General features: G+C 34.9%; 1 protein-coding gene across 1 annotated transcript in view; it reads right to left on the bottom strand.

Moving 5' to 3' along the window:
- The window catches only part of LAMA2 (laminin subunit alpha 2), a gene marked incomplete at its 5' end in the record, with an annotated part of 435,223 nt that overhangs the window by 88,211 nt on the left and 324,238 nt on the right, over nt 1-22,774 (bottom strand). Inside the window, 4 exons of the mRNA XM_019630849.1 lie at nt 8,323-8,425; nt 19,919-20,057; nt 21,382-21,545; nt 22,239-22,355. Of these exons, the coding sequence (XP_019486394.1) occupies nt 8,323-8,425; nt 19,919-20,057; nt 21,382-21,545; nt 22,239-22,355 (523 nt within the window). The remainder of the gene's footprint in view (nt 1-8,322; nt 8,426-19,918; nt 20,058-21,381; nt 21,546-22,238; nt 22,356-22,774) is intronic.

The raw sequence follows: 22,774 nt of genomic DNA, 5'->3' as shown, positions 1-22,774 counted from the left end.
AGATTAAACCACTATTATACTACAGTCATATAAGCATATAATATTGTTTAATGCATCTGTTTTTAAGTTCCAAGCCAAAGACCTGACATCACTGAAAAACAAAGCATAAAATAGTCCAGCAAAGCGTGGCTCTAAAATATCAATATGTCCATTTCAGTCACTAAGATATTATTATTTTCAACTCTAGCTCCTCAAAATATACTTTCCGAGTAATTAGATTTTCTCCTCTGTCAATCACAACTCATCTTTTGTTTAAAAAAAATATTTCTGTTATTCACTGCCGCACTAAAATAAAATCTTTGGGTAGGTTATTGAAAGTAAACTTTCAGAAATAAGGCCAGTCTGGTTAAGACTGGGATATCTATATTAATTCCTTGAGTATAGTTAAAGGGCTGCTCTTTTGATATTAACTTGGAAGTCTTCATCAATTAAGGAAATGGAACAGTATGAATTTCTTGATTGGATTTAATTTTGAAAATAGTGAAGCATTCAAAATGTTCTGGCAAGGAAGATATTCAAGTACATTGAAAAAAGGTAATTTAAAGGGCATCACTGTTTTATACTATTTTATGCAGTCAGATAGCAAATCCTAGCCAAACAATCAGGCCAGTTATTCAGAAGAAAGATTAATCTGAAGAACATTGTTACTGTTGTCTCTCAAATTCCAAAGCAGTAATTTTGATCCTCCACCTTCTGAACTAGAAAGTCAAAATGTGAATATTTTGACCTGACCTGATTTCTAGGTTTCAGCTATTTGACTCTGATTCCTTCTTCATTTACCCTTTTCTACATTCTGATCATTTTTTATTCTGAAGTAGTTCCTAGGATTTCTCAAACCAAGTCTAAACATTTTATAGCTTTGTCAACAGAATTAGGCGAGTAGAACTTGTGTACAGAGAAGAATTGCAGAAATTAAATTGGAAAACTTACAAAATTATAGCACTAAAAACCTAGAAAAATAAGCACTCCGTTGGCTTTAAATGAAAAGATGTATGAGGTAGCATGTAGCTACAGCCAAAACATGAGGAAGAACGTGTGAGGTCCAGTTTGAATTGTAACATGGTCAAAGAGACAGAATTACTGACAGTTAAAAGAAAATCCAACCCAATTCTTTACTTGTTATTTGTAGAGAACAAGAAAAGGATCCAGTTTATAATCCATAGCAACATTTTGTAGGATTTCTTCTCCTTATTTCTTCAGCTCTCATGCGCCCATTCGCTGTAGCCAAGTCATTCTCTTTATCTTCTCTCTAGGTACCTATATCATACCCACCAAGCCTCAGAGGCTACACACACACACACACACACGTCTCCAGGTTTCCTTCTCCCTTTCTCATCCTGTCCTCACACATTAGAAGACACACGTGCAGGAGTGGATGTGACAGAGATAGAGCTCATAAAGTGAGGGGAAGTAGCAGGGCAGCAAGAGGAGGCTGTAAACATGCCTGACAATATCGTCTCCCTGGGTTGCACAACCACTGACATCGTGCAAAGGAGATGTACTCAGAATGCAATTCACTAGACAGAGCTGTAAGTCACTTCCACTAGTAATGCGCATTTACTCAGGTTTACCATCTTCCTGACACTGCGCTACATATGAATCAGAGTTTAGGTAAATTAGAACTGGTAACACTGAACTATGCAATGTAATATCTCAAAATAAAGCTGTTACAAGTATTTTCTTTGGTCATTAATAATGTCCTCTCTTACAAAATTCTAACCTTTAGAAAAAGGAGTGTGGTGCCATAAAATCATCATAGGTTGTGGAGTTGGAAGAGGTGGGTTTGAATGCCATTTCTAACCCTTTTTATGTGTATAAGATGAAAATAACACCTTCTTTCATATCACTGATGAGAAATAAATTGTAGGGTGTGTGAGAAAATATTGGATTTATCATAGGCAGTTAGTAAATGGCAACAAAATAATTCACATTGGTTTGAATTGCCCTGGGGTATGTGTCAGTTTTCAATAATGTTATTTATAACTCACTTTCTTCTTCATTTAAACTGCATGGCCCAGAAACTATCTTCATTTATTTCTCTTTTATATTTTCTAAACATATATATATAGCCTTCATTTTCAACTAAATAGAAGAATGATTTTTTTTTTTTAGGTTTTAATGGAAAATGTTTTATTTGACTATTCAAACTCAACTAGTTTCAAATGCATTTTTTTTCTTTTTCCTTAATATGAACTGGGCACAAAATGCATACCTGAAGAGAATCCCTATTCACAAGGGTGAAATTTGTAGGACTACTATTAATTTTGAAAGTTTCTGGTCAAAGGTAATCAACTGCCAAATTGCCATCTAGATAACATTTTGCAATGAACATTTTTTTTACCATGACACTTATCTTATTATGAACTACTACTTGTACAGACTCATTATCGCATATTGATTAGCTCCTTTGCCAAAAATTGAAGAAATATGCTCTCTTTAGGATTTCTTTGTAAAACAAAATTTAATTAATCCATGCAACTTCTATTTCCTACAAATGTGCTTTATCTTTTGTTCTAGAGGCTCCTTCTGAATTAGAGAATAGGTTAATCTTTGCAGTATTTTGATCTGTAGCTCTGAAGTAGAAAGTTTGGAATAGGCAAGGGAACTGTATGAGGTCATGTGGAAACCATGATTTTGATCTTCCTGGTAATGAGAGGTTCCTTTTACTCTGAGGTATTCATCCAATTATTCATTTAGCAAACATTTGTTAGGGCCATGAATGTTAATTTGTCACCTTTTGGACTATGGCAGAAGCCCAAAGTTTTTGTCCAGCAGTGTTTAAAAGCATCAGCTGGAGCCAGACTAATTTGGGCTAAGGTGTTGGCTCCATGACGTACATGCCATTTACTCAAATTGTCATTGTTTCTTAGACTTAAATGATTTTGTTTTACATATAAGAGGTCACCAACTTTACTAAGTTACATAGTATATGATTATGCTTTATAATTGATTAATTTTATATTACATTATATCATACTTTCATCTTTGGCTATTTTAAGAATATAAAGAGGTGTAATTTCCCTCAAGCCACTTGACAATAATTTTTCATTCACTTATATAGTCAGAGATTTCTGAAAAACTGCTCTGTAGCACAACCCCACAATGCAGATTGAGGCCCCTGAGACCTGCACAGAAGAAAGGGCAGCTGTGCAAGGAAGAAAGATGGGCAAAAGCAAGAACGGTGTTCCTGTTTCTGGCCTCCTGTCCATTGATTTGATGAGGTTGCTACACCTATTCTTTCCACGTTTTTGTACTTCTAGCCCTCTTTCATGAGGTTATTCCTACTCTTCGCTTTCCCTGTTGGTGTCACAGTTTGGAATGTGTCCCATCTCTGACTGCCTCTTTTGCCCAGGCATGTATGCTAGAGTGACAATGCATGGGGACCTCTCAGATCACTTAATGGGGCCTGTGTTTTTACAGAGGCATGTTACTGAGAAATGCTGTCCTGATTCAAAAGTGCCAAATTAGATCTTGTTCAACATGGACATAGGCCTGACAGGACCTCAATAACTGTTGAGCTGCAAATGAATATGCTTTTCTTCCCACTAGAGGGTTGTGGTGAGAAGCCTGAGGAGAGGAGGGAAGAAGAGGGACTGGACTGGTGGCAGAATCTCCAAAGACTTAAGATATCAGGAGAGAGGGGATTCCCAGAGAAGGAGAAACCCAAACAGACAATTGGAACTGCCTATGATTCTCCTAGGACACGCTCTAAAGCCTGACTGTGGGCCTCCTGGCTTATTTTGTTTGGGCCAGCAAGGTACTCTAAAAGAAACTAAATTGTATTTTGCCGCTTTTCATTTCAACTTCGAAGCCTAGTCCAATGGGGATTTATTTTCTTGATTTTCTCTATTCACACTCCAAAGGAGGAGCTAAACCTCTGTATGCGGAATCAGCAATTTCTAGAGGAAAGGATTGCTTTGTTCCCCAGACTATAGAAGGCTCAAGGATCCAGGCTTGATTTCATCCATATGGTCCTAAATTGTTATTTATTTATTTATTTTTTTAGTGGAGCCGATCTTGTTCGTCTTTCACATGCCTACCTATGGAAAGGCTGATTCTAGCAGATGGTAGCATGCAAATTCAAAAGGACTATACCTTTAACAATAAAAGAATGGTTTAGCTATTTAACTCCTATATCATGCTTTGGTTTAACAGCACTGCAATATTCCTGTTTATTCCCCTTTTCTAATTTAAAATAAAACCCACAGAACCTTTAAAAGTTGGTAATTGCAAGTATTACATTCATGATCGCAGAATCTTTCTGATACACTTGTCTGGACTGAATGAATGTTTGGAAGGTCGCAGTACAGAAGGAAAGTAATGATTCATTTATAAAAATAAATGTTTGCAATAATTTTGGTACTGTTCCATGTGTTAGGCAGCACCACATGTCATGCAATTCACTGATTCAATATTCTTGAGCTTTGGGATAGATCTCTTTATTTTATATTAGTGTCGTCCATTTTATAGAAACATTATCTATTTGTTCCTAAGTAATTACATAATTTCACTTATTTTGGGCAAAGATAAAAATTAGGGACAAATTAAAAAATAAATAAAATGGAAACGTTACTCTAGATAAGATAATGTATATGATTGTAAAATGGAAGTATTTTCAGTCTTCTAATACACGATGCTCTGCTTCAGTCCTTGCCCTTTACACATTCCATGAGAACCTCAACTGGCTATTTTATTGACAAAATCTCCTGTGAATCTGCACAGTCGTACTAATTCACCTGGTGGTATTAATTCATCTTCTAACCCTTTTGGTCATCAATTTGTACCAAGCTTCATATCCATCCATCAATAAAACTATTTTTGTCTCCATAGACATTCAATCAAGGCAGTGCAGAATGGCTTCAAATCTGAAACATGCGCAAGGGCAAATTCACTTTTAACAAATGTATATTCAAAAATTTAAAAAGCTGGACAAATTGCTCCTGGCAAGTCCAGACTCCCTCAAAGCAAAGAGAGCATAAACATGGCACGGAGCAGCACTAAGTCATTCATACTAAAGCTCACAAACTAACTGGACTGTATTGAATTGAACCAAGTAACAAATTAGAAATATGGAGGGTATACTGGCCTCACGATTTTTATTCCTTCTAACTCCAGGCACCATAGAGAGAGAAATGACTAAATCTCTATTTTAATAGCTGCTGTCAAGAGTTTTGCTCTGCAGGGCCTATTTCAGCAGTTCCTGGTGGTAATATATGGCATTTCCCTGATTAATGGCTATTTTATAACAAGTGTAATTGGCCACAAATCAGAGGAATGTCATAATGTAGCAAGAAAACATTCCCATCTCCGTCAGAGCTTGGCTTGGATTTCTGGAGGAATTATTACTTGGGTAGTTTGTGGGTTTTCATTACTTTAAATAATGTACTATGCAAAGTACAAAAAAAAAGACATTTAAACTAATGAACATCTCTATCCCCTAACCCTTTCTACCATGCCTATCCTTAGATTTCTTTTTCCCTGGGAAAAAAATTCCCTAAAAGTAGAATCCTTTCTTCATTATTATAATACCAGTGTTTGGGAAAATAGAGGTAAAGGCAGGGCTGGGAGTAGGATAAGGTGACTGAGGCATTCACCTCAGGTATGAAATTTAAAGGAGCATGAGAAATCACAAAAAAAAGAGATAAAATATTTTAATGCAATATTTAAAAAAATAAAAATTAATTCAAAAATATCAATGATGAAAATATTAAATATTAAAAAATTTAAATAAAAACAGGATCTGACTCTGCACTTGCATAATTCATCTCATTCACCTTACCCTGGTCCCAGCTCTGGGCAGGGGTATTGGACAGGAAGGAGTGACCACAAAGTAACGAATGAGATCAACTAAACTTGTGCAATAGCAAAACAGGTCTTGATTCTTTATAGTTACTCTTCAGGTTGTAGTAAGAACAATCACTTGCACAGAATTATGTATATTGAGAACCTTATTTCACCTGTGATACATAGTCCAAAGCATTTTACTAACAATGTGTCATCTATAATGGAGGCAGACCTTGTAATTCCATAGCAGCCTCTATTGGAGACCAAAGAGTATTAGTATAAAGCATGACAAATAAAAGTTATTATAAAACCTTTTCTGTTTCTAAGGTTAGTAAAGGCTGACACCACTCTTACTTTTTTAAAAAAAAATATGCTTATTTCCTGATTTGAGCAGTCATTGGGATTATACACTAGAAATACAAAGTTAAAAAAGAAGACCTTTGTGTATGTCTTCAAGAAGATGGAATTTAAGTCCATGGTTACAGTGGTTTGACAAGCCTTTAAGAAAGGTATACACAAAGAATGGGCATATAATACAAATGGGGTGTTAGGTTTCCTGGAGAAGAGGACATCTGAGATAAAACTTGAAGATCTGGGAGAAGGTAGTTAGATGAAAAAGAAAGAAGGATGACAAGGCATTCCAAAGAGAAGGATTAACACTGTGAAACATGGAGGCTTGGAATGGTAGCATGTTTCAGAAGGTCCAGGTGTTCCCTCTCCTGGGTATAGGAGGTGTGACAATTAAGTTTGTGAACTTGTTGCAATGATGTTGTTAACCTTTTTTGATATCAGAGGGATAATTCATTAAGAATTTGTACCAACTAGACAAACAGTTAACCAAGTTTACTATTTGGAAGTGCTGAAAAGGCTGCATGAAAAAGTTAGACAATAACGACCTGAACTTTTCGCCAACAATTCAGGGCTCTTGCATCATGACAAAGCACCAGCTCACACAGCATTATCTGTGAGGGAGCTTTTAGCTAGTAAACAAATAGCTGTATTGGAACACCCTCCTTACTCACCTGTTCTGGCCCCCAATGACTTTTTTCTTTTCCTGAAGATAAAAGAAATATTGAAAGGAAGACATTTTGGTGACATTCAGGACATCAGGAGTAATACGAGGACAGTTCTGATGGCCATTCCAAAAAAAGAGTTCCAAAATTGCTTTGAAGGGTGGACTCAGTGCTGGCATCAGTGCATAGCCTCCCCAGGGGAGTACTTCGAAGGTGACTGTACTGATATTCAGCAATGAGGTATGTAGCATTTTTTGTATAATGTGTTCGCGAACTTAATTGTCTGACCACCAGGTCCCAAAAATCTGAAAATATTTATCCTTAAAGATATATGTGCTCTATTGTTCATTGCAGCTTTATTTATGGTGGCCAAGACAGAAACAATCAAAGTGTCCGATAGATGATTAGATAAAGAAGATGTGATATATACATACAATGGAACACTATTCTGCCATAAGAAAAGCTGAAATAGTGCCATTTGTGACAACATAGATGGATCTTGACATTATCATGCTAAGTGAAATAAATCAGACAGAAAAAGTTGAGAGCCATAAGATTTCACTGATATGTGGGATATAAAACTGAAAGTAACAAAGGAACAAGACAAACAAATGAAGAAACAAAAATTCATAAACATAGCAATAGTTTAGTGGTTACCAGAGGGTAAGGGGAGAGGGGGGGTGGTAGAAGAGGGTAAAAGAGATCAAATATATGATGATGGAAGGAGAACTGACTCTGGATGGTGAACAAATAATGTGATATATAGATGATGTATTACAGAATTGTACACTTAAAACCTATGTCATTTTACTAACCATTGTCACCCCAATAAAGTTTAATTGAAAAAAAAAAGAAGGGCCATGAATATTTTAGTAAGGTTGGGGAGGTGGATGCAAGCTAGAAAATGAGTCTGGAGAGAGAAAGAGGAGGCAACTCAAATGAGAAACAGCGGGTATTTAAATGAAATAATAAATATAATAACTTTTCTAGAGAGTAGCTTTATTGAATAAAACATTTTTAATGCAAAACACATAATATATCCAGGTAGATGTTTTATGCACTTTGATCCTTGAATTAGGAATAAAATACATGAAAAATGTATTTAAAAGGTGTGCAAAGTTTTCAGAAATATGACCCACTAACAAAATTGAAAGTTTCACAAGGACATTTATGCTGCATTTGCCTGATTCATTCCTTTGTGACTATCATTTCCAAAAGCAGAAGAAAGTGGGGTTTGATGTGCTTAAAAATGTATCATATTTTAAAAGTGACTAAACTTTAGATACAGGTGAAAAGATGCTACAGAAATGAGGTTTAAGATTATAAAATGTTACCCAATGCAAAATAAGAGTGAAGATAAAAAACTGTAAAACTGGTAAACAGTTTACTTGTGTTAAATCCAGATAATAAAAATAATCATAAAAATCATGCTGAAACAATTATACTTTTCCAACTGTGTGATAAAATATCCTACCAACTACAACTACGATTAACCTGAAAATAATAATAAAGAGAGGTCACTAACCTTTTACATCGTTTGCTAACTTCTTGGCTTCGTTAAGAATCCCAAAGCTTTTCTGAAGAGAGCCTTTGGCACCTTCCTTTAATAAACCCTGAGGACCTGTCGCCTGTGGACAGAAAGATAAGTGTCACACATCTACAACCATGGAATTAGGGAGTAGAGGTACCTAGCAAGTAGTTGTTATACAGTTTACTTTCAGAAAAGCATTCTGGGCTACAGATTTAGAATGATAAATTATCAGCACATATTGGTGATTAAAGTCAGGAGACTGTTTTTTGGGAGAAGGGAGGGCCTAGAAAGAGAACTCTTAGCTAAAATTCCCAAAATTTAAGGGGCAGGTATAGATAGTGGAGTTGGTAGGATAACTGAGATTCCAGAGAAGACAAAGAAACCAGGGGAGTGTAACATTATGGAAATGAAGAGATAAAGAAGTGGCTCAAAGCATGATGACTGGCAATGTTGCAAGGACGTATCTGGTCAATATTATCAAGTGGGGAGGAATGGTCAAGCAAATTAAGATCTTAACACATCTGCTGACGTGATCCCTAAGCTCACTTCACTTGGGTAAGCGAGAGAGTGTTTTCTGTCCCCTAGGTGTTAAAATGAGAAAGAACACTGGATCCCTTTTCTAAAGGCATCTCAAAGTACTATGTCAAAACAATATCTTCTGAAGGACAATCTCTGAGCCACAGTCATTTCCTAGCAAAGCGTATTTATGTTGAGGATTGGATTAAAAGAGGTGACACAAAGATAACAGAATGATTTGGGAAAAGAATCATTTAACTTGAATATCTAGTTGACCATTCTAACAGTGTTTGCTCCTCAGCAATCATTAAATAATACACTTCTATACTAAGAGATAAATCGAATAGGATCTTATGGGTAAATTTTAAATTGGAAAAATATTTCAGGGTTCAACAAGACCTAGAGAATGCTAAACACTTACTGCTGGAGTTATAAATGTGAACTCAGGTTCTCCCAGACATAACAGTCTTCAAAGACATTTGCAGTGCCTTAATAACATTTTTTACCAGTCACACTGAGCTTTAAACTAAGAAAGATTACAGAACTTGCTACTGTTGTAGCAAAATTTATTTTAAGGGGTTATACCAACAGCTTTCATTTAAATAATCTATTGCTCACAAACTGATTATATAATACTATGATATTGACAAATGGACATATTGGAAATGTCTACATAAATAAAAAGTGACATTGTGCATACATACCTAGCATTTGGAAAAAGCTGACAACCCTGGCAAATTATTCTATGGAAAATGGATAGTCTCTTCAACTTAAAACACAGAAATTCTTAGTTCTGCAATTTCCCTTGGGAATTAGATAAATAACATCACATAAGTGTCATTTATTTTGAAAAATAAAGGTTAGAGTGTCAGTATAATAAATGGCACAAATCCAATGTACCTTACTTAAAAAAAATAAGCCTCGATAACCCACTCAGGTTTTAATTTTGTTCCAAATTTGTATGGCATTCTTACTCCCTTGGTTACATGTTTTCTGAATCAAGACAAATTAGTAAAAGGATATTACAAAGAAAGAAGGACAAAGATTCTCTAAATAGACAGTTGAAAACAGCAGAAGTGACGACAGCTGACAATCTGTGTGACGAGAAAATAGAAAACTAACGAGTAGAGAGAAGAGTTTTTAAAGTTTAGGATTTAGAGTCAGTTTGGATAGGAATAAAATAGGTTCCTATAGATGCCAATATTATGACAGTAAAATAATTAATTGTTAGAGAGAGAGAGAGAGAGAGAAAGAGAATGAGAGAGAGAACAAGGAAGAAAGCTTTCCTTACAGCCTTGAGGTGTGAATGCAAGAACATAATCTGGCAAGCATTTACCAATCAAAATTTTAAAGCTGTTCTTGGATCTGCATGCGGAAAAGGAGGGAAAGAGAGTTAATTTGCTGTGCATAAGAAAACTAATGCCATGGGGTGAGAGAGAAAAGAGGGAGAAGTGCCAGACAGCATGGACAGAGGTTGAAGTCTGAGCTGCAGAAATTGTTAAGGAACTATGAACAATGATGACCAATATCCATTTTTATCCTGTTTTTGTTTTTTTTTACACTTTTCAATGGCTTTATTGATGCCTAAATTCACATATTTAAAATTTACAATTGATAAATTTTGACATATACACACCCATGAAACCATCACCTCGATTAAGGTAGAGAACATATCCATCATTTCTTTCTAATTTCTCCCTCCTACCTCTCCTTGTCTTCTCCCCAGCCCCGCACAAACACTTATCTGCATTCTATCACTATTAGATTGTAGTTTATAGGGTTTTATATCATTGGAATCATCCAGTATGCACTCTTCTTTGCCTGGCTTTTTTCATTCAGCATAATTATTTTGATGTTTATCCATGTTGCGTGTGTGCTGATATGTGATTTCTTTTGCTGACGGGAAGGAAAAATGGGGAGTTCAATGGGTATAGAGTTTCAATTTTGAAAGATGAAAGTATGGATATCTGTTGCACAAAAATGTGCATATAACTAACATTACTGTACTGCACACTTAAAAATGGTAAAGATGACAAATTTTATGTTATGTGTCTTTTTTGCCACAATAAAAAGGGCACTTGAAACCCCTGCCCCCTGCCAAACATATATGATCTCTTTTTTATTTTTATGGATATGCCCCAATCTATTTATTCATTCACCTCTTGATGGACATTTGGGCTATTTCTAACTTTGGGTATTCTAAATGGTGTTGCTATAAACAGTTTTGTACAAACCTTTGTATGAACATTTGCCTTCATTTCTCTCAGACTGAAAACCTACCTACAGGTGGAGTCGCTAGATGATATGAAAGGTATATGTTTAAGTTTTTAAGAAAGTACCAACCTGTTTTACAAATTATTTGTACTATTTTAAAGTTCTACCAGCATTTATAAGTTAATTTGCCTATATCCTTGCCAATACTTGATATAGTCAGTCTTTTTACATTTTAGACATTTAAATAAGTATGTACATTATTTTGATTTTAATTTTCATGTCCCTTGTGACTAATAATGTTGAGCACATTTTCACATGCTTATTTGCTATCTTCTTTTGCAAAGCATCTGTTTAAATCTTTTGTCGAACTTTTTATTGGGTTATTTGGTCTTATCGAGTTTTGAAAGATATTTATGCATAATCTGGACACAAATCTTTTACCAGACATGCAATTTGCAAATATATTCTGATAGTTTGTGGTTTGTCTTAATAAATGGTTGGGTTTGATTTGTTATAACTTTGTCAAGAAATTTTGCATCTATGTTCATGAGGGATATTGATCTGTAAATCCCTTTTTTTTTTTTTTTGGTAATGTCTTTGGTTTGTTTCAGAGTGAAACTGTCTTCATAGAATGAAGTGGGACTATTTTCTCCTCTTCAGTTCTCTGAAGAAATTATTACTTCTTCCTTAAATATTTGGTAGAATTCAATAGTGAAGTCACCTGGAACTGAGAGAGAGAGAGACAGACAGACAGAGAGAGAAATAGAGAGAGGGAGTGTGTGTGTGTGTGTGTGTGTGTGTATGAGGAATTTTAAATACAAATTCAATTCTCTAATACAGGATTATTCAAGTTATTTACTTGTAAGTGAATTATTGTAGTTTGTAATTTTCAAAGAAATTGTTCATTTCATTCAAACTCTTAAATTTTGGGCATAAAGTTGGTTATAATATTCTCTTATTAGTCTTAACTTAATCTGTGGAAGTTGTAGTGGTTTCACCTTTTTTATCCTTGATATTAGATATTGGTAATCTTTCTAAATTTTTTTCTGATTAGTCTGACTAGACGATTAACAACTTATTCATCTTCCATTGGACCCTTGCCCCTTCATCCAGCAACATGTCTGAGCTCTGACTGAAATCCACCTGCTAATAGACTTCCATACTACTAAATTCCTATCTTCTTGCATTTATGTATATCGCCAGTCTTTTGTTTCCAGGAATCTTGTCTTTTTTGCTTTTCAGGAAGCCAGTGATTTCTTCCTGGACCCTTAGTCAACCACTATCTGATCAGATATAAGGAGATAGGTGTTATGTATGGGGGTGTAGGAGATAAGTAGCAACAAGGAAAAGAAAGGCAAGGAGGCAGGGAATTTTGATGTGTATAGGAGACAAGTATTTCAGCTCCAAAGGACTGTAGACTTCATGAAGGGCAGTGTGAAGAACTAAAGCTGTTAGGAAGATTGGAGTCAATTTCTGGAAAGTTTAAATGTCAGATTAAGGACACTGGACAATAAGCAATGTGGAACCATTGAAAATTCCTGAGAGGAGTGTATGATCCGAGCCTTAGTCTAGGAAGGTTACTCTTGCAGCTGTATGGAAGGAAAAGGAGACTTAAGTAGGCTATTTTAATAGCATAGGCCAGAGAAAAAGAGAACTGTAACCTCATGCAAGGGCAGTGAAGATAAGAGGTTTGGGTTCATGAGATGTGGAGGAATAAGTTTCAATGTTTTGAGAAGCATTCCAAAACACTAAAGAGCTGAGGGCATATAACTGGAATTGGCAAGTAGTATACCAACAATCCAGGTTTAAAAGATAAGCCTCTCGTATGATGATAACAGGATGAAAAACACTAACATATTATGGATGAACAGAACTGTTTCAACTCATTGGAATTTGGAGAGTTCCTTTTCCAACACTGCTTAGTAAGGCACTGAAGCACATCAACAATATCAGAATAGGTGATGAAGCAGCATTTTCCAGGCTAATTATACTTCATACATATTCATAAACATCACCTCTGAGCTTCTGAGTCTACAGCACATGTGAAATATAAATGAGGTTCTTAGAGTTGCAAGACATTTTGCTTCTTGCTTTTTAGAAGTTATATTTTTATAAATAAGTTATTTTCTCTTTGTGTGTATGTATATACATATGTAAATATACTATATATAAATTAGATAAAGCCTTTATTATAATATATCACATAATACAGAATATTATATGTAGGCTGTTGTATGTTTTTATTAGTTAATAATCATTTATAGAAAATGTGAGATACTGTGTAAGACATCATTAGAGAAGAAAAGATACAGGAAAACACGAAACAAAGTCCATAAAGATTTAACAGAGGGCTTGGTACTTACTTGGCTTTTATTACATGTTAGTTTTCTTCTGCCTACTATTTGTTAAATATTTATAGTGACTCTTGTTAAAGCATCATGTCATTGATTAATAGATGAATGAGTTGAATGATTTACAAAAGAAAAGGTTTTAGATGTTTTAAGCACCAGAGTTAAGTTTTGATTATTCAAAGATGGAAGACTCTGCCTTCCCTGATGGAACTATAGTGAAATGGAGAAAGGAACAAAAAAAAAATCCCATATAAAGAAAATTATTACTGCCATAATAGAGCATGAACATTTCTAAGTGTTTTGTTGTCAGAGGAGGCTCTATTAGAAGATGTGAAGATGAGATCTGAAGCTAAGTTTATCAGGATGATAAACCTGTACCCCAGTGATTTATTACTTAAGAAGGCACATTTAAAAGTTATTGTTTGTATTATGTTTTATATTATACTTTTATTATTTTTTAATTGTTCCTCAAATAACTTCTTTACCAGAGCTAAAGTTTCTAAATTCATTGAAAAAGTTGGCTCCATGGAGAGATCCCAAATATTAATTTTTGTTTTTGCTTTTGAAAGAAAGTAGTAACTGAAAATTCATTAGCATGGCTTATGGCCTATTCCATTACTTCATTATGAAATAATTTATTTTAGAAGATAAGTCTTGTACATTTCCAAAGGAGATAATATGCCAAGATCATATGTAACTTAAATTTAAAATCTTTTTAAATGAAAGTGTTCAAAATGTGCAGGGTTATATGTAAGAGCTGGTAATGACCTCAATGTGTCTGTATAATGTGTATATTAAAAAAATTTATATTTGGTATGTTAGATTGTTGTTAAAAAATCAGAGAGAACTTTTTTATTTTAGTAAAATACATTCTCAGAAGAATAGTATAATCTAGATGATCTACATTTTAAAATAATTTTTGAGAATATCAAAAAATGTCCATGTGATATTAATATATTAAGCTATAAATCAGTTATGTAAAAATTACCATTTATACAAAAACTATTTGCTTAAGAAAGGTATGGACAGATAAACAACATTATCAAATTGTTTATTTGTGGTTGGTGGGATTATATACATTTATATTTTCTCCCTCTTGCTTTTCTGTATATCCTATTTTTTTTTAATTGTTACAGGTGTACAAAGCAGTGCAATAGTTATACTTTTTACTCCTCACAAAGTGACAAACCCCCCATTCCTATTTTTTTTATAATGGGCATAAATTGTTTTTGTCATAACTAAAAAGATCATACACAATTTTAAAATAAGAAAGTCACTGTGTATTGATTTTAAAAGTGTTTTACTATAATCTATATTTTAAAAAATACTACAGCATATTAAAATAAAATAGTGAATAAAAAATGAGTCAAGAATCAATCCAAATGATGGCCTTGGTCAGATATCTGTTGAAAGGCTATAGATCCTGGTCTTAAATAAGATGGGAGAAAAGATTAGATGAGTCTCTGGAAGACTGAAAGCAATTTAGCATACAAAAGAGACTCAGGATGAACTAGAAAATCCTCAAAATGATGCAAATTTAGAATTGATGACTGAATTTTCAGCTTGATGAGAACACTGAGAAAGACAATCAGGAGACAATCAGGAGAGGGTTTTTTTTTGTTGTTGTTTTTTAAACTGAGCCATCCTGCGACCTATTGGCAGCTTAGCTTCAGCTCAGCTCGGGCTAGGCATCAAACTGCTGTTACTTAGAGCTCAAACTCTTGAGCGAGCTCTTAACCAACTGAGCCACAGGGCCAGCCCTCAGGAGAGGGTTTAAAAATGCATAAATAAGAGAGAACAGGTTTTCACCAGTTACAGCATGACAGCCATGACCCTGGCCTGTATGGGTGCCGCTAACTTGCCGCAATGAGGCAGAGCTGGATAAGATGTTGGGGGTGAGGTGGGCGGGGATTACAAGAAATCTTGATTTTGAGTCAAGGCAATTGAGAAGTGTCTACTGAGTTAGAGAATATCCCCAGAGGGCACAGGTTTTCTTTCTAGTTAATGTCCAGAGTCAAACCCAACGTGGCCATTTCACATCTTAATTATTCCACCTCAGGTGGTAATCCTAAATAGCAGGTCTGAGGGCATCGCTGCCTTGAATGTAATTAGTTCAAACTTATGTGGCATTACAGCATCATCCCAAAGAGTTTCTGAGTTCTGACTAATGACACAAACCCTTTGATTTTTAATATTTTGGGCCCTAAATTTTTTAATATGTCTAATGTTGGATCATAAGAGAGAAGTTTGTTTCTCTGTTTCCAGTAGATTTTTTAAAGTTATTGAGTCGAATGAGTGTATCCTGTATAAAGAAAATCTCTAAAGTCAGGGAGGCTTAATGAACACTATTTTCACACACAGATTCATATTTTTCTAGATAACATAGATCCTCACTGACTTTTTCATATTTGCTACTCTGTGAATCACTTAGTTCTTATATTAGTTGCTGAAGTGCTGATGAAAAAGAAATGCTCATTAGTTTTCTTAGCAGATTCAATTGTTATATCAATTATGCATTTATATCATTTTTCCATTAACACTACACTGGTATAAAATTTAAATTCCAATAATTTTAGATATTAATAAGAAGTCAAAATTACTGTTTGAATGACTTTTAAGTAATAGATGACAGAATAAAATACAAGGTATATGGGAGTTAAAGTTTATAGCTATTTTATAGCTATTTTATTGGGTCTTTTGAATATAATATGTACATTGCTAATATTTGCCCAATCCTTTATGTAGGAAATAAAAACTCAAAAATGACCTTGCCAGAATTCTTTATGTATTTTGGTTCATCCAATTATACAAAGCAAATATTAAATAAGACAGACTGAAGAGAATACATGACCACACTTCTAAACAAACACTCATTAGAAATGCCTTAATGTTTAATCACATTATTGCAAGATTCACAGTGTTTAACTATATGATTTATTGACCAATAGCAGTGGTGTCAAAAGAATTTTGCTACTATGAGGACTCAAAAACTAATAAAGAAAAATAATTATTAGGAATGATATTAATAATATTAAAGGGAAGACTATTAATAGGAAGGAAAAGAGCATTTATAATAAAGGAAAATAATAAACTATGTAGGTAAAAGTTGGAAAGCATTATTTTTATTAGCATGACAAATAACAAAAATACAAATGATTATTGCTGGTTTGAGGGCAGGTTAGAATTCTATTTATCTCTGATTACCCTGTGTGTTGTGTTTCACAATGCTATTTACACATTAAGTACATTAAATATGTGGTTAAATTTTTTTAAAGAGAAAATTGCAAATGTGGGCATGCTTAGTACCTTAACACTTATCAATAAGCACCTCTCATAAGCATCCTGACTGTGTCAACAGGAAGAGTAAGATATAATCTTATATTGAAGACTGAAAATTAAATTTGATTTAAAAATTAAGTTCTAAGATCTAGGAACTATACTATAGAAATTAAGCCAAGGGATGGCTCAGTATAGACTGTACAATGCGCTTAATTTGAAGACAGATTTTGTAAAGCCCAAATTCTGACCTGCTACCTTCTCCCAGTTTGATTTCAGAAATTCCAGCACACCATTAGAAGAACCTAATTCTGATCCATTAAAAAAAAAAATCCCACATGACATCTACATTTAAACAGATATTCAGACATTATCTCAAACTAAATAGGGAAAGTAATGTTATTTTTACATTGACTTTTTCTTCTCTATTCAACTTTCCTCTCTCTCATGGAAATATAAATGTCTTGTCAATTCTGAAAATCTAGAGCATACTAGCCCTTCTAGAGTCTAGAATCAGTGTTTGGAGAGGGGAGGCAGCAATCTACCTTTAGTGATCAGCTGCTACACACCAGCTATTACCTATGTGAAAATCATGACATATTGTGTGTGAAACAGTGAGAGTGAAATACTCAGGGGGTCCTTTATGGTTATCCATGTTTCTGTATCCTGGGGGTCTACTATGCACTTAAATTTTTATTCCAGAGACATTCTTTGCTAGGAAAAGGAAGCAGATATAAAACAAAACACCATAAGTCACCAAGCAGTGAAACGGTAGCAGCAGGCCATGGAAGCAGGTTGTAGAGAGCAAGGCCCATGATGCTGGGGCTGTGCAGTTCACGTCTCACCCCAGTTTTCACACCAAGGGGCAATGGAACTGGCCAGGGCACTGCTCACCATGCTCTGTACCCTGGCATATCTCACCCAGGGGGAGCACCATTTCTAATTTACCCAGTGACTGCATGAGCGAGTGGAGGGCCCAAACATACTCTTCCCCTGAGGAAGTAAAATATACAGGAAGCAAACAGAAGGATTATTTTATTTAAAATTTGAATTTTGAGAAGACTGATGTTTTTTCAGAAAACAGTACCAAGAGACTAAATAAAGTGGAGTAATGGAGCAGGAGAGACCAGTGGGAAATAAGACTATGATGGAGTAAAAAGAAGATAAAAGAAAGCCTATAAATTCAGCAGAAGAGTCTTCACTTTAGCAGGACGGGTACCCTTCCCTAACCACGCCAACATGGGTCTTCAGATACTCCCTCCCCCGCAGCCCTCTGCGGTTATTATTCCCTCACCTTGCTCAGTGGCTATAAGCCAGAAAGGAGGTGCACAGAATCCAAAGAAGGCCAGAGCTCAGAAACAACAGGTAAGGGAGAGGATAAGAGTCAGTCATGAGACGATAAATGGATAATTCACTGCATTATTTGCTGGAACACAGAGCCCCTCACTCCACTCTTGCACAGAGCAACTGGCAACCAGAACCAAGTGCCCCCAGTCTTTCCCCACTGAAAACATCACTTTCTGGGACGAATCAGTCTTCTTTGTGTTTGCTGTTAGCCATTTAATAAATCAGTGATCTTCTTTAGCACTTATTTTGTATACTTTTTCAGAAGTTTAACTATTTTTACATGGTGTATGGAAAGAGAGGAGTCATGATAACAAGGACATGTGATGCATTATCACTCATTCTAGCTCTGTGTTGGAGGGGTTAGCTAGCCTATCATGCATGAGCATCGGTGGTGAGAAAAAGCGCACAGTTCATGTCAGTAAAAAAATTGAGAATCTCCTAAGTGTAAAGTGGTAGTATTAAATTTGTGTGAAAGTAACAGATCTTGAACACAAAATATTAGAAGTTTATAAGGATAAAGCAATGACAGGAGTGAGATTTTTTTATTGGTACAAAATATTGTAAATAGGTATGAAATGTGTCAATTAGAATGACATTCATTCATTCAGTATTTCATTCATTCAATCACGAGTGCCTACTACTTGCCAGGCACTGGCTAGATGCTGAAAAATGGTCACCCAATAAAACAGATTGGATGAGAATGGTGAACTTGGGCGTTAGGGTCTTTAAAATAGAAAATTATGTATGAGAAGATGGATAAAGAACTTAGTTTAGATTTTAAAAATAGGTTTGTTTTGAAAGAATTACTCAGCATAGGGATGTTTCTGCAATAACTGTTATCACTATTTTGAATATGAACAAAAGAGAGCATGACATTAGTGGAGTTCATTCCAAATAAACCAGAACAGTAGTAATTGATGATGGAATATGATGTTTTCATTATGACCACAAAATAAACCCTCTATGATTGTGGTGGATATCACAAATATCTGGGAGATCCAAGAAAGTACTTGTGCCCAACACCAAAAGGGGAAAAAAACTGATCTGTTTCTTTAACACCAATTATTTATGCATATTTCATTTACAGTCAATGTTGAATCAAATTATTTTTTTTCTGAAATTCTGATATATTTGGGAGATTCTGTGTGAAGCCAAAGGAGTAAATAATAGTTCTCAACATTTTAACTCACCATGTGATTCCTTTATGAAGTGTTTTTTTACCGAAAACAGTATTACCAAGGTTTATAACTTACAAAATGTTGCTTCATGTAAAAGATGAAGATTTGTCAATATTGAAGATACTTAAATAATATGCTATACTTGGAAGCCCAAAAGTCTATAATATTAGGTCCAAATTTATTTTGAACGATGATAGCAGCCAAAGGTTGCTTCGAAGGCAAAAGTTTCAACTGCTAAACATAATATGAACAATTTAGAACCATATGATCTGATGTATTTTGTAACACTTTATAGTCAAACTTCACATATATCAAATTTGTGTGCAATTATAAGGAATGGTGTTAATTTTCAAGGCACTGTCTCACTGATGGCATTTAGAATATAGTGATAAATCTCCCTGTCTAGAAAGAATCTGATGTTTGACTGTTTTTCTTCTGGGAGTTGGAGCCAGAAACCTTCTTGGCATCTGTGATAATTTCAAGACCCTCATCAGTAGTGGGTTACTGCGAAAAGTTCTGCTATGATTACAGTACACTGAGAGTTTATTTTGAATAAAATTTAAAAGGAGCCTTTGAAAATAATTCTAAACCGATTTTCTAACTTACTAAGATTAACCAGATTTCATTTAAATTTGAGAAAATTAGTTCAGGTAGTTATTCAAGCAGATGGACCTTCATTCTCAGTATATAACACTATTTGTTTCTTACCAGTTTTGTAGCTTCTTGTGCAAGACCTTTGGCTTCTTTGGCAATTTTGTCAGCTTCATCGATATAGTCCTTAATATTGCTGTAAGCTTTGAAGGCTGCAGTGGCATTGAAGGAGATGTTTTTAGCCTCATCAAGGATTCTGTTGAGATTACCCCAAAAAAGAACATTAGAGCAACTGATACTCAAATGAAGTACATCTTGTATATAACAAATATGGCTTCCAAATAAGTGTGGCCAATATAATTATGATAATTACACATCATAGTGTTATATTATATTGTATTATTATATTTTATTGTACTACTATATTATATTGTAGTTTTCAATTTCAACTCATATTCCTAAATAATTCAGCTATGAAATACTACCAACGTATCATTAAATACCCATAGCATCCCCCCAAAGCTTCTGCAATCATGTGTACCATGGAAGTGTGTGCAGTGAGATCATCTTTTATGTCATCGGTGAAGCATGTGGCACATTTCAGAGCACTCGGACCACATTGCTAGAACAAATTTCACAAAGATCTCTCTAGGATAGGTGCATTTCCCAGATGAAGGTAATGAATCTCGAGGTGACATAGTTTGTCTCAGGTCACATGTCCAAATGTTGCTACTTAAGGACTTGGAGCCAGCGTCTGCTGACTTCTAGCTTACTGTTCCATTTACTGGCCTTCATGCTAAGTTGGCAAGAGTTTGTTATAAAATGAACTGTGCATTCATCATGCCCAGGGCCTTTAAACATCAATATTTTCCTTTGTATAAATAAGTATTACATATTGGAACAGAACTTCATAGATGTCATATATTAAATACAGATTTCTTTGGGAAATGTATTCTTGGGGCTAATTGTACCTATATAATTACACAGAAGGCATACCAGTTATACCTTGAAGGCTGTTCATAAGTCAAACACACCTAACCCTTTGCCCCTCCCTTCTCTGACCCATATAAGAATCCTAGCTTTGGTGAGCTATTATTTCACAGATGAATATATAGCGTGTCCCTTGAGTTTGAAAAAAAAAGACTTAAAGACTATGCATGGGGCCACATTTTCACAGGCCACCCATTTAACACTAAATAGTTTTGATTCCATTAAAAATATAGAACTGAAATGTGAAGCAGGATGTGTGTTTATACATTATTATTTAAAATGCTAATAAGGCAACCGCTGTGTTTTCTAACAATGAACAAAACCCATTTTTTTCTAAGTGTAGCCTAGGGCTATGTTCACTCCCTACCAAGCCATATTTGAATCTACTTTTAACTCAGACTTTTGATGCTGCTCCAGTAGAGCTTTGCCCAGACCCTTCTAATTAGACTCTTCCACAGAGAGGCCATGTAGCTTGCATGTTCACAATTACAGCAATCAAGATTTGAAAGTGATTCTCTACCATTTCTGTTCATCAACACTTTTGGACAATTGTCAAGATGCATAAACATTTCCAGCAACAAATGACATACCCATCAAGGACTGCAGATGAGTCATTCAACTGAGCCGCGTGGCTCTCAGCCTGGGACACCCTCTCAGCAAGGTTCCTGTCTTTTATTTCTTGGGAGAGTTCATCTATTTTATCTTTCAGCTCTTCAGACATGGGTGGCAATTTAGTTTGAATGTCTTCAACATACTGTTATGAAAAGTGGGCATTTTCAGTAAATGAATCCAAGCCTCCTCTCATTTACTAATCTCTGAGACATAATTACACATTCTTAGTTTTTCATGAAAGTTCAAATTTACTAACATAGCAAAAAGAGAATAGAGAATAAACACTATTATTTAATGAAAGAAATTAGGAAATACGTCTATACGAAGCCAATTTAACCAAGAAGAACCTATCTTTAAGAAAAAATGTTAATTCATAGATATAAATGCGTAAATAATTGTCATTAAGATCTTTTAGACCATTTATGCTTCTATTACTATATGTCACAGTATCTGCTGCATTACACAGTTTGTTAAGTGTGTTGTAGATTTGCATTTCTATTTTAACTAACGTTATATGAATATTGAAGCAGATTGTAAATGCTGTCCTAGGAACAAGAAATGAGCTTCATCACTGTGGGGGGAAAAATACAGGTTTGTAAGAGTGGATGGGTATCCTCACATAGGCATTCCTGTCTATTGGAAGAACAATGTGAAGTTCTAATTGTTGCCAATAGGTAGGCATGGCCACAACAAAATAATGTAAAAGCAATTTTATACCCTCAAGAAAAAAAATTAGCATGTGCTTATATTACTGAGATTTCTCATTGGTTCCCATTTATGAAAGCCTATGTCATTATCATCTTTCTTTTGACTTTGGGTTTTATCTAATACTCACGTCTATGACTGAGTTGATTTCATTTGCGAGACGGTTAGCTTCATCAAGTATGTCATTGCCTTCTTTTAAAGTATTCTCAGTCTGCCGTTTGCCACTTTCAAGAGCCTCTTTCTTTTTCTGCAGTACAGCATGAACAAAACATCAAAATGCCTGTGGGTAAAACCCTACCCAGCCCTGTATTCCTGACTTCCCTGAGCTGTCTGAACAAAAGCGTAGCAAACAAGGTATGTCGTGTTGACAGTAAGGCTAGATGAGAGTAATATAAGCTATTCAGCCAGTCCTCCAAGAGTTCTTTTACTTAGATGGCTGTATAGGTACTTTCTTCATCCCTCTGTGAGAGAGTCATCCAAGAGAAGAAAAGTTATGTGATGGTAGTTGAGTAGTTAAAAACTATTTTTAAAGCAAGATGAACATCCATTTTTTAATCTAAAATGTGAATGCTGAATATGTATTACTGAACATGTGGTAATACACTGAATGACATTGGAACTAGATATTGAATTCCAGAATGTATGTCCAAATGAGTATTGTGTGAG

Source organism: Hipposideros armiger, unplaced genomic scaffold, assembly GCF_001890085.2.
Source record: "Hipposideros armiger isolate ML-2016 unplaced genomic scaffold, ASM189008v1 scaffold_957, whole genome shotgun sequence".
Classification (NCBI taxonomy): domain Eukaryota; kingdom Metazoa; phylum Chordata; class Mammalia; order Chiroptera; family Hipposideridae; genus Hipposideros; species Hipposideros armiger.
The sequence above is the reverse complement of the archived record's forward strand: the minus strand, read 5'-3'. Positions and strand labels throughout refer to the sequence as shown.